Genomic DNA, 15,069 nt, shown 5'->3' on the forward strand with positions numbered 1-15,069 from the left:
AGAAAATGATTGACTGACAAAAGGGTCTCTCGTGGGACGCTGTTACTTAGTCTATTACCTACCTCATATGTCCATTACTTACCCGCTTCTACCAATAGGATCCCACCATATCCTTTTTGTCGTCTTTGTCTATCACTTTGTCTACCGATTTCAACAATCATAGCCCGCACCCAGAGACAAGAGACCCTCCACTAGTATCTTGGTCATGGTGGAAGCTTTTACTTTCGGGACTTCAGCATTCTACTGTTGACTTACCTACATGGTTGATGTTAAACAACGTGTTGGCAGTTTCGTTTCGCAAACAAGCCGAAAATGGCCGAAGTTTAGGAAACTTGTTTGGCTCATGACGTCACCCGAAGCTCATCATCGACCATGTAGGTAAGTCAACAGCCGAAAATAGGGTGATGACTGTTGCTCCCTAATAATTGTCCATAAGGAATTGTTGAAACCCCGAAAGTAAAAGCTTCCACCTGTCGCTAGGAGGCCAGTGGAGGGTCTCTTGTCTCTGCCCGCACCGCACTTCAAAAGATAAGTTTTAACTTGAGATTTGGTTATGATTAAGTGGATTAAGGTTCTTGGTAGAGTCCTAAGTCAAGTCTTTCACTTGGGTCGCATTTAGCAGAAAAGGAACCAGCGTGATTTCAGTGTTGTTATGATGTTGCTACTTCATAATGATGTAAGAAAATCTTCCAAAATAGTAAACAGTTTTTTCTTCCCACCAAAAAAATTAATAATTTTGTAAATAGACCACATTTTGCAATTAGGAACTACAATTTCTGGCTCATTTTTGAAACAACATATGAGCCGTTAGTTTCCCTATTCATGTAGGTGTTTTTATCTATGAATCAGCGATTATAGTTCCTTATTGCAAAATTCGCTCCAATTTTTATGTACTGTACATATATTTAAGTATTTTTAAAAGGAAACAAGAAGTTGCACGATTTTGAAAACACTGTTATCGCGCTGGTTCCTTTTTGCTAAATGCGATCCACTTAATCTCCGATTTTACCTTGCAAGAGAGGGCAACAGTGGCGCCTCCGTGTGGGGTTCCGCGAAACGAAAGAAAGATGGTCTGAATGCCAAGGCGAACCCGGAATCGAGCAAAGTTGCGCAAATCCAAACAACCTCCTTAAAGAAGTGCGCCCGATATGTGCGCTGCAAGTACCTGGCAATAGTTCTGTTGCGCTGTGCGGTCCCACTTTCTCCCACTCACAGATCACTGATCGTCGATTGTCTACTTTAGTTCTTGGATTCACTCACCAGCCTATGCCGCGAGTAATGAGGCTATGCCACTTTTAATTGGACGTATTTATATCAAAAGGAACTATGTGTCACGCAAACCCTATGCAAATAGTTCCTTTTAGCATAAATACGTCCGATTGAGGGACTCGGAGGACAAGGCGCGTAAGTGGATATTGCATTTTGCAGAAAGAGCATTCCAATGTCGCTAAGATTGTGTAAATTTTTTTACCTTGCAAATGTAAACTGATCATCTAAACAATATTTACACCTGCACTCCCAAAAAATGAACACAAGACGAAAAGTTTCTTTGTAAATTTAATTTTTTGCGTGATTCCAGTAATATTTTGTGTAGAATGTGAGTTGCACAATCCTATAGCAAAATCAGAATGCTGTTGGCTCCTTTTCGCAAAATGCAATCCAAGTGCAGTTCCTACTATTTCGAGAAGAACGTGTTTAAAGTTTCTAAATTGTATGGATCGCATTTAGCAAAAAGGAGCCAGTGCGACTACAGTGTTTTTAAAATCGGGCGACTACTTCTAATCTTTTAAGAATACTTAATATACGTAGAGTATTACAATTTAATAATTAACAATTTTTGGTGGGAAGCAAAAACTATTTGCTATTCTAGGAGATTTTTCATATAATTATTACGAAGAAGCAACATTTTTACATTATTGTAATCGCGTTGGTTCCTTTTTGCTAAATGCGATCCATATGAGGCCACATGGCGGAAAGGAAGTTGAATTGCATGTTGCGAAGAGGAACCGAGAGCACTCCAATGTTACTAGAATTGTGCAACTTATATCCTTTGCAAGTCCTTACTAAAATCATGCAAAAAATTAAATTATCAACGGTAATTTCTGTCTTGAATTTAACAAGTCAAAATGTATTTGCATTTGCGCTCTTTCATCTACAAGAAACTACACATGTGACCGGCTCTATGAAAAGGGACCTCATGTCCATCTAAAGGGCATTTTTTCTTAACATTTTTTAACCACATGGAGGAATAAAATCTGGAAATAGTGCAAATTTGACCTAAAATCTCCAAAATTAAAGGAGATATTGGTCCTTCAGTTCCAAGTCTAATATTCTTGAATGGGAGAAAAACGTGGTGTGTTCGCATTTGAGGAAAATTAGTCTCGCAAATAGACGAGATCCCTAATCACAGGTCCTATCACAAATTATCAAAACATTCCAGATTTCAAAAATTCCCTTACAGATACTCTACTGGCATTTTGGCATCCGATAAATGTGCTTTGGTCAGTGGAAGCGTTATTTGACGCATGACTTCATCAGGTTAAAAACTTAGCAGCCTTCTAGGACGGTTCAGCTGCTCTGTGAACTCGTTGCAAGTTGAGAAAGGAAGTCAAACTGCAAATCGATAGAAAGATATGCAACAAGTTTAACACATTTCCAGCCGTTGATACTCATGCAAAGAGCCTCATTAGCTCCTGTCTGACCCGCCTTCTCCGACACACCACCCTGACCTACATTCTTATCTCATTGGGGGAGAACCACCCTTATAAGACCCAGGGGTCAAAGAGTGAAGTTAAAGACATTGACCTCCCACGCACTTTTTTTTACGGAAATGGACGCCATATTTAATGTCAATGCTCTACTTTTATTTTGCGTGTCGCAATTAACGATCCAATATAAAATACGGCTACACTGGTTCAAGGTCTCTTTTATTCCAAGGCTTAAGATTAGTGGATGGATGGTACTACATACTGCAATAACGTACCACTATTTCCAGCTTGTTTTGGAAAAAAAAACTTAAGTGCCGTATTCTTAGGCAGATGGGTACTTCTATGAATAAGTCAAAAATAGTAGTTCCTCATTACGAAAAGTGGTTCAAAAGGAAACATAAAAAGACGATTAGTCAACAAATTAACCTCGTATTACTTTTTTACCATCACCGGCAGAAATCGTTCCTAAAATGGAATTCTCAAATCAATTTCTCGGGTTAAATGTGCTACATTAACATTTTTAAAGATATTTTGCGAAATAATTTCGTGATATTTCTATCATGTCGTTGTCTCTCTGACGTAAGATGCGTCACCTCATTTTTCACATGAGCCCCGTTTTACGTATGTATCCATGCTTTCTGAGGCTCATGCGGAAATTGAGATACGTTCTTACGTCAAAGGAGCGATGATGTTTGGGAATTTATGTCGATATCTTATACTGTAAAATTATCTGAAAAGTACTCTTAAGATGTCTCAATTTTTAAAGTTTATCCAGAGAAACCCCCGGACCTCCTCGGAAAGATACCTTGTTGTGCCCTCCACACTGAGAAAAAATTTCGGTTGTATCAACAGGATTCCTGTAAAATCCGCCGTGAAAGGAATCTCTTGATGGAGCAACAGGACAACTCCTTGTTCACGTTGTATTCCAGTGCTCCCACTCCATGACCGACAAAAGTTCCGGAATTCGGAACTTTTTTGTTCCGGCACTTTCTCCCACTCCATGACCGACGAAAGTTCCGGGATTCCTTTTAGATTTTCTCAAACGTTCCGAGAAAGTTCCGGAAAATGCAAAAGATCCGAAACATTTCGGGAATTTCAAAAGTTCCGGGAAAAAAATCAAGAAAATCTCGAAAGTTTCGGAAGGAATTCCGGAAAATCTCCAAAGTTCCGAAATCCGGAGCTAGCCTCGGGAAATGGGAGCACTGTTGTATTCCGAATACTTTAAAGAGATGTCCTATCGAAAGATTTCCGGTCGATCTAACGAGAATATCTGTCGCGATATCCAAGAAAAATCCCTCGTTGAACCCCTGGCAACAATGCTTCAAGTTCCGAGCAATTTAAGCGGTTGGAACTTTGAACCCGCGTCTCGCTTAAAATCCGATTAAAATCTTAAAAAGTAGGCGGCTCTTTCGATGAGCGGTGAGTTATGAATCTGGGTCCTCTCTGCATCCTCAGCTCTATCGCAGTCGGTATCAGTGTCAGCGGAACACATAACGCACCAGCCTTGTCAAATCAGCGCTTAAAATGAGAATTAAAGCACACTTTTAACACGTTCCATTTTTTAACGCGTTTCGCAGAGGGTGTCTCACACAACATAATTTTAGAGAACCCCCTACAACTTTTTACTTATTTTCATTGTTATAATTTGAAACAGACCTAGTTTAACATTAACACACTAATTCTTAGTGAACAGTGGCGTGGCGTGCTTTGCGATAGATCGATTGATCTGCCATTTAAACCTATGGAAAAGGATCGATAAATAGAGTATTCGCAACGAACACCTTTAAAATCGATCTTTTACCATAGCTACAAATGGGAATATATCGCCAATCGATCATTCACGCCTCGCCACTGAACATCAAGTTTGAACCGAGAGAAATACGTCGGAAGTTTAATTCCTCCATAATACTCCATGTTGAAAACACATTTAACGGTGAATGGCACGTTCAAAATGTTAATGTTTGAATTTTTGAGCTGTAGGGGAGCTATTTTCAGCATATTCAATCAAACAACTGAAATTTGAATTTCCGAAAACACACACATACTAGTATCCAACACAAAAGAAAATGTGAGTGGCATAGTTGCACCTTTGTGCCACAATGGATTTTTTATTATTTTCCCTTCTCTCTGTCAGTCCTGATGGTTTTTATTGTGGTAGTTGTTGTTTTAAAACAATTTTCAAATCAGATTGATAAAATTTGAGGCTACACTTTCAATGCCAAAAATTTTAGAGAGAGCCTTTAATTCAGCGACAAAATAATTTGAAGGACCAGAATTAACTTTGAAGGAGTCAAGATGGTTCATTACTATCGTAGATATTAGACCTCCTAATAATGTCTTAACTGGAAGGTAGTGATACGGGAATGCCTAAGTAAGCCAGTATTTAGTAATGTTTACAATGTGATGCAAGTAATAAAGTCTATAAACTCACATAAAAGGAGCACTAAACTCCATGGTGAAATCCCTGTGTGATTTAATACACGTATAATTTGGCAACACCCATAATGGGACGCCTAAATACCTTGCGGATATTCTGCTGAGTGGTGAGATGCATCGATGACAGAGGTCACGAGCAAGGCTCGAAAAATTAGGTCTTTAATCTCTTGAAACGACGACTCGGCGCTGTTGTGAGTCTGTGTACAGGTGAAGTAAAAGGAAGTTCCGATAGGCATTTTTCCTGAATTGCATGACTATCAAGGTTAAAAATTGAGGCATTATAAAACATTTGCCATCAAAATTTTACGCAAAACTCGCTGTGCATACCTGAAAATGTCAAAACTTAACTAAAAATGAGGAGTTGTCCAAATTCAAAAGTAACGTTGTCCAGAAATTTCTCTTGCACGCAAATAAAACTGTAAATTCTGGAAAAGATCCCTTTTTTAACTTGAGAAATTCGTACTAAGTCAGCTACCTTACTGTAAAAATGAGACGTACAATAATTTTGAAATGTAATCAGTATCGATCACAGAGTTAAACCTTAAGTAGAGCAAACTAGAGGAGATAACTATTCGTACACTGGGGAGGTCGCAGTTGCCTATCTTAAAATTGGAAGGCGATTTCACTTGTTTCCACTTCTCGTGGTATCTAAATAGATTCCCTGCGCGAGGCGCTAGTATCTGCAATATAATTAACTATTATGTTATGAAAATCTTATGAAGAAAAGTTTCTATTACCGATTTCATTCAAATTATATTCCCAAACTAATGAAACTATCGTGAATTTGAAGTCGAGACGAGCTTTTATTACTACGCTCTGAAGGAGAGTGGAGTTCTTCTACGTGCTGAAAATTGAGATATTAATGCTTTTGAGTAAAACTATATTCTTACGGCATATTCTGTGAAAAATCCGCTCCCGAATTCCAATTTTTAAGAATCTAAAAGCCAGTTTGAACTTTCTTTCCACCAAAAGGATCCATGTAATTTCGAAACTTCAAACAGTATTTCTCGAAATAGCAAACTTATGCGTCTTGTCCTCCAAGCCCCTCAATTTTAATAATAAATCACTGTGGGTAATTTGAATTCATAGGTTGGCTGGTTTTGGGCCCTCAGAGCTCCATGACCTAATCTCAAAATTACCGATATTTTCATCCTCTCTCTATATAGGCACTCTACTGGACACCGCCGGATCAAATCGTCGCACAGTGGATCTAGCAAATAGGAGAGGTCGGACAAAACTTTGGAAACTTTAAACGCTTATACCTCCATTCATTCAAACTTTGAGGTTCTAAAAGTGGCTTCATTGGTTTCTTCGTGTTGTTTTCTTTCAGAAACACTCCTTAAAAATTGAAATGTGACGAAATAAACATCAAAATTTCCAGTTTAAGTCAGAAATTTCATGTCCAACCTCTCTTATTGACTCGATCCACCGTGCGTCGCCCTTCTAACGTAAGGGCGCATCTCTATTTCTACATGAGACCCGGAAAGCATGACACTATATGGAGCACAGGGCTCACGTGGAAATCGAAATACGCCCTTACGTCAGAGGGGCAACGACATGTGAGCGTCGAGACGATGGACGTGGCGAGTATCGAGACCGAAAGTGATCCACTGTCGATTCCGACGCGGAAGGAAGACGGAAAGAAGGACGCGATCAGGACGACGACGCCGACGTCGACGGATGCAGCGTCGCGACGCCCGCCAATGTCGCTCACTGCCGCCGCGACGACGCGCTCTCATAAGCGATTATGAAAAATTCATTTTTCGCCCCGCGGTCGCTGAAAAATCCTCGACTCCTCTTGTCGTTACAGTGGTGATTGCTGCCACTTTCACCTCCGAACTGGCAAACGCGCCTCCGCGCTGCTGTCTGATTTATCCATGGACGTAAGTGCTCGCGCGGTTAAAAAAGCCTGCGAGACCAAAATTATAAGCATTACCAAAAATTTTAATTTTATGGATCAATCGTCTCTACCAATTTTTTTGGTTAAAATCAGGGAAATTCTTGAAACTAGGATCCTATACATAAATCGATGGCCGAGGTGCGAAATCATGCATCTCCGTTTACGCTGCTGCAGATCTCCTGCCATACTTCATCGTTTTCTCGGAAAGCTAGACAACTAAATTTCTTGTAAACCTCCTAGACTTACCCTCACCGTTAGTAGATTATTCTACATGAATTTCAAGCTTATTAAAAATATTTTACAAGGAATTAATATGATAACACTATTTCAACGTTGCCTGATTTCCGCTAAAAATATTTTTACTCGGATATCAATACACACTTGACCGAAAATTTCTCTGATTTACCAAGAAATTATTGTGAAATATCAGTGACATTTTTGACAGCTATTTTTCAGTCGTTTTTATATTCCTCTCGTCTGTGAAACGATGATTTGTGGGATTACGAGGATGAAGGCAAATAAATTCCTCTCACGACCGGTGCGTCGTCGCTACATTAAAGACTTTGCGTCGCGTGTTGCTCCAACAAGAGGACGTAGACGTGAGCGTCCGGACGCCGAGCTTCTCGACGCCCGCCCGCCCGCCCGCGTCACGCTGTTCTGCTGGGGAGTAGGAAGCGTCGACCGGTAAACGATGATGACGACGAACGCACCTCACGTCCGACGCGACGCCAAGACGTATGCTTTCACCGCAAGGTGGCCACCGCCTTCCCAACGCGGTAGATACACGTCACGCAGAGCGGCTGTTACCATATTTGCTTTGACCAGAGAAGTGAGTGTTTTGACCCAAGTAAATGAGAAAATACCGCAAAAAATAAAATGGTAACGCGAGGCACCCCTAGTAGCAGAGTTATATAAAAAATTTGTTTTTAAAAGTATAAACCGTAAATAACCACAAGCTAAAGAATATTCATTGTTTATGTAATGGATGTAAAGTTTTTTAGTTAAAAGTTTACATTATCAATACGCTTTTTATGTGACCCTTAGTATAAAAGTTATATAACCAAATTCAAACAGTGTATAAAATGAATTTTCATTATTCTTCCTGGCTGGTAGCGCACTCTAGTTATGAAGTGTGCAAGTTTTCATATGCGATACTACCAGGTGGTGGATCATCGTAGAGTTGTGACTTACCTTAAATCCGCGGCGTCCTAGTCGGGATTAGAACCCACACCTCGGGATGGAGTTGCAATCCGAAGTCCAGTACTTTACCACCAGACCAGCCAGGCTTGATATGGATGGGCCCCTAAATTCAATCTCTTAACTATCGCAGGCCTCTGAGTCCGTAATATGTTTGTTTATTGACGGATTCTTATGATATTTTACCAGACTTTATTATTTATTATTTATTTATCTATTGTTTTTTATTTAATGATGTAATTTTTTCATTTTCATTTTTTTTAACTCTCTGTCATTTTTTTAGCTCTCTCTTTTTTTTAACTATCATGTTTTTTAACTATCATTTTTTCTAACTCTCTCTATTTTTTTTTAACTCTCATTTTTTTAACTCTCTCTCTCTCTATTTTTTTTAACTTTATAATTGCGTCTTTTTCCAGTTTTAATTATTTGGGCCTTTTTCTAGTTTGAATTTATGTCGATGTATTTATGTTATTTATTTATTATTATTTTCATTTCCTTTTTTCTTTTAAATTTTTATAATATTAATTTAAACATTTTAAAAAAAATTAAAATTTTTAAAATAATATTTAATAATATGTTTAAAATATTAACAAAAATAATTATGATATACTTTAAAAATATTATAAAATATTATTTTAAAAATTTTAATTTTTTATATTTTTAATATATTTTTAAAATGTTTTAAAAATATTCATTGATTGTATTTCAAAAGTATTTTTGAAAATATTTTAAAAATACATGAAAAACATTTTAAAAATATATTAAATTTCAATATTTTTAAAATATTTTTAAAATATTGCTGTCTAACTGGGCAGGGTTATGAGCCAGACACGCTACCAACTGAGGTAACAGGGCTCCTCGGATTGTGTGCCGAAATATCCCCTTTTAACTCGTCTCGGAGCCACTAATACCTCTAATAATACCTATCCCACGCAGTCTGAGAGTCGAGGGTGTTCATTGAAATGAGATCATCATCATCATTCATGAAAATGAGATAGGTTTACGTTAAAGTCATTCAGGTCATTTATATAACAGTTATATTAAGCAAATTAAGCAAAAGGATACTATGCGTATAAAGAAAATTTATAAAAACCCTTCCTCAATTATATGAATTTTATATAAACGTTATCTTCTGAAAATATGAATAATTATTTTCATGGGCATTTTATATAAAACTTATATACACGATACATAAACTTTAGTTAAAATGGTGCTTATATAACCGGTATTAATTCCTTATACGTTTGTTAGGAAGGGGAAAGTGAATCATGCTACTAGGGACGGATCCGGTGGGGGGAGGGGATGATCGGGGAATCACTCCCCCCATTAGCAAAAAATGGTAATTTTTAAAATTGTTCCAGTTTAATTACCTCGTTTATTCTGAGGGGGCCAGGCTCTCCTCTCACCCGGCCTAGCCGCCCCCTCCCAAACACACTGGAAAAGCGACGGGCTGTATAGACATATCGTTCCTTCCGGGCTTAGAGGCCAAAAGTTCCGGGTGCTACACGGAACTTTCGTCCTCTGAGCCCGGAAGGAGGATGGTATATCGATATAACCCGTAAGTACGGCTTCCACGGACGGAATTTTTCTCCAGTGCAAAATCCTGGCTGCGTGCCTGCAGAGTAGTGCAAAGTTTTCAGTGATAAAATTGAGTTTACGGGTTACGTATTGAAATCTTATTTCACCGCATCGAAACATGAAATGTCATATATTCAAGTATGGGACATTACACCAAAATTGACGTCAGTCAAACGACAATTTGAGAATTTTAGGTCCTCAGTCTTTACGTTGCACAGATGCAAATACCGTCACCGTCAAAGGGAAAAAAGGCGGGGAGTGAGTTGAAAAATTTAATTAGAACAGAGGGAAACAGTTAAAGTTACATAGAGGGCATTAGAAAAATAAAGAGAGCAATACGTAAATAGAGATGAAGAGAGGATGAATGATTAATATCACCGAGCAAAGAAGTAGTTTTCTCAGATGTGCAGAATCATTCCATGTTGCTCACAAGTTGGATGCTGTTCCATATAGGTCACACTTACTTAACGCGTTGACATAATTTTTTCTCTACATTTTTTCCGGTGCAGTTGCATCGGCGAACGCGATGTGCAGCGCTCGGATCCGAATGTTAAATTGTTGAGTCTCGCGTCTTGATGCAGGTCATTGGTCACCGAACTGTGTCCGAGTTTTCACGTCGGCCGATTTTCTGCCAGTTCGCCGCTAAAAAAGGAAGAAAAAGTATGAAGATTTCGAGGGGTTTCCCGGAAAACGTTGCAAGACAAGACAAGATATAACCCTTTCTTTGCCGTGTAATACATCGATTCTTGTCGTGCCGACATAAATGCCAACAATCAGGCTGCATGAGTCTACTGACACATATCGAGTTTCTTTCTAAATATGTTAATTTAAACTTTTTTGAATTAACCAACAGAGTAAGCTGAAATAGCTAATCTTACAAATAAAAAAACGAGATCTTCAAGACAGTCGCATAAATGCACAAAATTGACTTCATTTCAAACATAACAGAAGTGGCCGAGCAATGTTCTGAGGGATGGCTGCCGTCTCAAGTAAAATCTGCTGATGGGCTTTTACCCATTTGAGCCCTCGAGAGCTCAAAATATGTAAAATTACTAGCGACGAGCTGTTCTTTTGGAGCGCAGAACGTCACAATGTAAAAGACGTTCGATATTCGATCGCATTGTTGCCGTGCTATGGAAAAACGCCGTATGAGGATTCGAATGTTGCCGGATTTCCTCTCAGAATATATCAATTTTTGAAGAAAGTTAGGAGTAATTTTCATTGAAATTTTTGGACTTTTTAGATCAAATCAAGCTTTGAGCTTTGTGGCGATTAGGCGTCGTCGTAAAGCGCCAAAGAGCGCTATAAAAGCGACTCGTATGTATGTATGTAGATCAAATCAAACAAAATCCTTCAAAAAATCGGAAGAGAAATATTCACAAATTTCCCTGAAAATTCGTCATTTTTCGAGGAAAATTTGGCAACGTCTAAAGCATCATACGCGTTTTTCCCTTAGCAAGGCAGTATGGCTAATAGTCGCGTTAGGAAAAGGGGGACCACGTTTTAATTTCAACGATTTTTCGAAACGGTTTACGTCTGCAGCCGGCAATGGCGCGTCTCCGCGTTCATCGGATCCATTCAGAGTTCACACTTTACTCGTCAACTCGGAATCCGACTCATTTCGGGCACGACCGCCAAGCGCCGACCTCGACGTCACTTCTCGCGGAATAATCCCCGAATTCCTTTTGAAAACTCGACGAGAGCTGCCCAATTTGGCAACGGTGCTTCAACGCCGTCCGTACCGTAACGCCATAAGCCGGCGTGCTGTCTCCGTCCCGCGACCGTAGCGCTGTTTTACTTTCACTGATCCGTGCAGATGCACTCGGTGCGCGCTCTTTACACCTCCACCCCCACCTTGCCCCTTCCTTCCGGCCGACAGCGTTGCCAAACGCTCGTCAATTTTAATTTATTTTTTTAAACGTATTAAATAGACCCGCTGTACACATTGCATTTGTACTATACTGCCGTGCTAAGGAAAAACGCCGTATGAGCCTTCAGACGTTGCCAAATTTCCTTTGACTAATTACGAATTTTCGGGATATTTTGCAAATATTTTCCGTCTAGTTTCACAGAAAATTTTGTTCCTGATATTGTCTTCAGTACTGGAAAATTTCAAGGAAAAGTATTCTTAACTTTCCTTAAAAATTCATTTTTTTTTCAAGGAAATTTGGCAACTCTCGGATTTTCATACGGCTGTCTTCCTTAGGACGGCAGTACACATACCGCATGTTTTCAGTCCAAGCAATGCATGGAGAAACAAGAATCGTTGCCTTTACAATATCCATGGGGTTTCTAGGTCCATGCTACTTCTCTAGTCACAGTTACGTTGTTACGTTAGTGTTAACAACGATTTTGATCTCTTTGGCAATGATCTCATTTGGCAAAGGCCAAATGAGACCCAGCCAAAACCTTAAATTATTTATACGAGGAAAAGCCATGTCAGGAGCACCAATTATCAACGGAATAAGTCAATTACCAAAACCACCAATAACTAGTGGCATGGTCATAAAAAAAATTATAATAAAAGCATGAGAAGTTACAAAAACATTATATAAATGTTCATTTGATAAAAAAGACCCAACATTTATAAGCTCAGAACGAATAATTATACTAAAGGAAGTTTCGATTAGTCCTCTTCAAACACCAAAAATAAAATATAAAACACCAATATCTTTGTGGTTAGTCGAAAAAGCTCAAACTTTCATAATTATTAGTAGTTAAATAGATATAACACTAAACTGCAATTTTAGAATTGATTAACCCCCCATATCTTAATAAATAAAGTGCCTGATAAAAGGGTTAAATTGTAAATTTAATTATAAGTTTATTCTTCTTTATTAAAATTTAAATTAGCAAATTTAATTATAATTTTGAAAATTATTAGTTTTAACTTAACTTAAAATTTTAATAAAAGGGTTTTTTTTTTAATTTTAATTTTTTAAGGGTTTGGCAGGTTTGAGCCATTGTTGAGATCTTTGTCAACTATCGTTAAAATGTATCATTGCGTCATTTTTGTATCATTACGATATTGTAATTTCGACTAGAAACTGTGCGTATACGTAAGATCTGGAATCTTGTATGGGCATTGTAAGAGCGGCAATATTATTTTCCTTGTTTAAAAGGATCAGACAAGAACACAGCATTTCAATCCAGCATTGATTGTCTCTAATATTGCGAAAAATGTCCCGGGAATCGCCGTCATTTTTTTACAAACAAGACTGATAAATTTACTGATGAAATTCATTGATGAAATTATTGGCAATTATTTTACTTTGGGCGTCAAACAATTCATTTGACTAACGAGACACATATGAATAAACATCTCAGCACTTTTCCCAACGTATTAATTAACTCATCTGCCACTACAGCAAAGCGATCACAATGAGAATATTAAACCACGAACGATCGAATTCTCGGAAAGCCCCTTCATTCCGTCGTATATGCAATTTGATTTCCGGAGAGTTCGAATAGTTGCTCAGAGTCGTAGGTAGCTTTCGTTGAAGGCGCACGTCGCCCGAGTCCCTGCTGATTTGTTGCGCGTGCTCTTCTTGAGAAGTAGAATTTTTTAATTGATTAACTTATTTTTATTTTTTCTTTAACTTCTTTTTAATGATTTATTTGATTTGGATCTTTTTCAGGCGGCCATAATCAAATCAGGTTTCCTCTCGAAAAAGCTTTCATGTGGCGGAGCTCTCCTGAATAGTCGATGGGTCGTCACCGCTGCGCATTGTGTTGCCACGTAAGTTCAAATTGTGTTTTTATTTTCTTTTTATCATAATAAAATGGATCGCGTTAAACAGGAAGGAACCAGCCACATCAGATGTTGCCAAATTAAATTAAGCAATTTGATTTTTTACATGAAAACGGTTGTGCAGATGCAAACTTCAAATAAATTGCAAAATTTATTCTGTGCAAATTTCAGTAGATTTTTTGCATAGTGTGAAGCGAATTCCTCGACATTTTTCAAGAAATCCGTACAAAAGTTCTCTTGAAAGATAAATTTTTAGATACATTTTACGTAGATAAATTTTTTTATAACAGCAGCTTAAATGGACCTCGTCCAGCAGAAAGGAACCAAGCCACATCAGCTAATGCCAATTGTAACGAGGCAATTGAATTTTTAACGTGAAAACGGTTAAGCGAATTTTTAGTGCAAATTTCAAAGAATTTCTTGCATAGTATGAAGCAAATTCCTTAAAATTTTCAAAAGAATACGCACAGCCGTTTTCACATTAAAAATTAAATTGCTCCGTTAAATTTGTCAATTGCTAATGTAGCTTGGTCCCTTTCTGCTAAACGGGGTTCAAATGGACGATAATTCTGTTATGGACTGAGTAACTTACAGACGCACTCACTGAGTGTATACGAGCGCACATGATTTTGTTACATTTCATTTCAATTCCTCAGCAGAGCCTGTCAAAAAAGGGCCTTTTTCGTGCCCAGTTTGGGAAACACAGGGATTCCGTTTAAATCTATCCCAAACAAGACCTGATGACATGATGACTTGAAACATGATGGGACAATCCTCCTATGAAAGTTATAGCTTCAGTTCAAAGCGAATTTTGACAATACAGCGTTTTAAAGTTTTCATTTTTTACCATTAAAAGCATTACACCGGAAAAAAAGGATGCTAATTTAACATTCTGGGTGTAAAATAGTGTGTGACAACTCACGAAACGCTAAATTAACCGCCACATCTGTTAGATTTACATCTTGACATTGCTAAAGTAACTGCTGTGGCGGGTAATTCAGATTTTTGTGAGTGTGTTTTTGTATTCGTATCGGCATCGGCGCGCCGCACACAGCTTCATGGATTAAAGCGACAGGAGCGCCTTCCATTTTTTATACGCAACACGCGCGTCCATAGAGTGCGAATAGTTGTATCAAGGCGTTATTATAAACATGATTGAATGTGTTGCTTAAGTTGACTTAGATATTAGCATTAAGTTGACTTAGATCATATTGACTTTAGATATGGGGAGCCCCGCCACGTCTTCCTTTACCGAATGACGTTGGAAAAATGTACTTAGATAATTAACCCATTTCAAAATACTAAAATTTTAAAGTTGTTTGGTTGAGAACCTAACTCGTCAGAAAATCAACGTTTCCACCCAAAACTTAATTCCGAATACTAAACTAGTAATCGCCTTTTTCACAAGGATGGTGTTCCATCACATGCTGGATGTTTTGAAACCAGTTATTCATCAAAAATATCAGAGGCAGAGGGAAAGTATTATAAAATTTGCTTCA

General features: G+C 38.2%; 1 protein-coding gene across 1 annotated transcript in view; it reads left to right on the forward strand.

Annotated features, from left to right (window-relative positions):
* Positions 1-15,069, forward strand: part of LOC109034945 (uncharacterized) — a 56,657-nt gene that overhangs the window by 23,182 nt on the left and 18,406 nt on the right. The window contains exon 4 of the mRNA XM_019048377.2: positions 13,458-13,558. Within this exon, the coding sequence (XP_018903922.2) occupies positions 13,458-13,558 (101 nt within the window). The remainder of the gene's footprint in view (positions 1-13,457; positions 13,559-15,069) is intronic.

The sequence above is a fragment of the Bemisia tabaci genome, chromosome 8 (genome assembly GCF_918797505.1).
Source record: "Bemisia tabaci chromosome 8, PGI_BMITA_v3".
NCBI lineage: Eukaryota > Metazoa > Arthropoda > Insecta > Hemiptera > Aleyrodidae > Bemisia > Bemisia tabaci.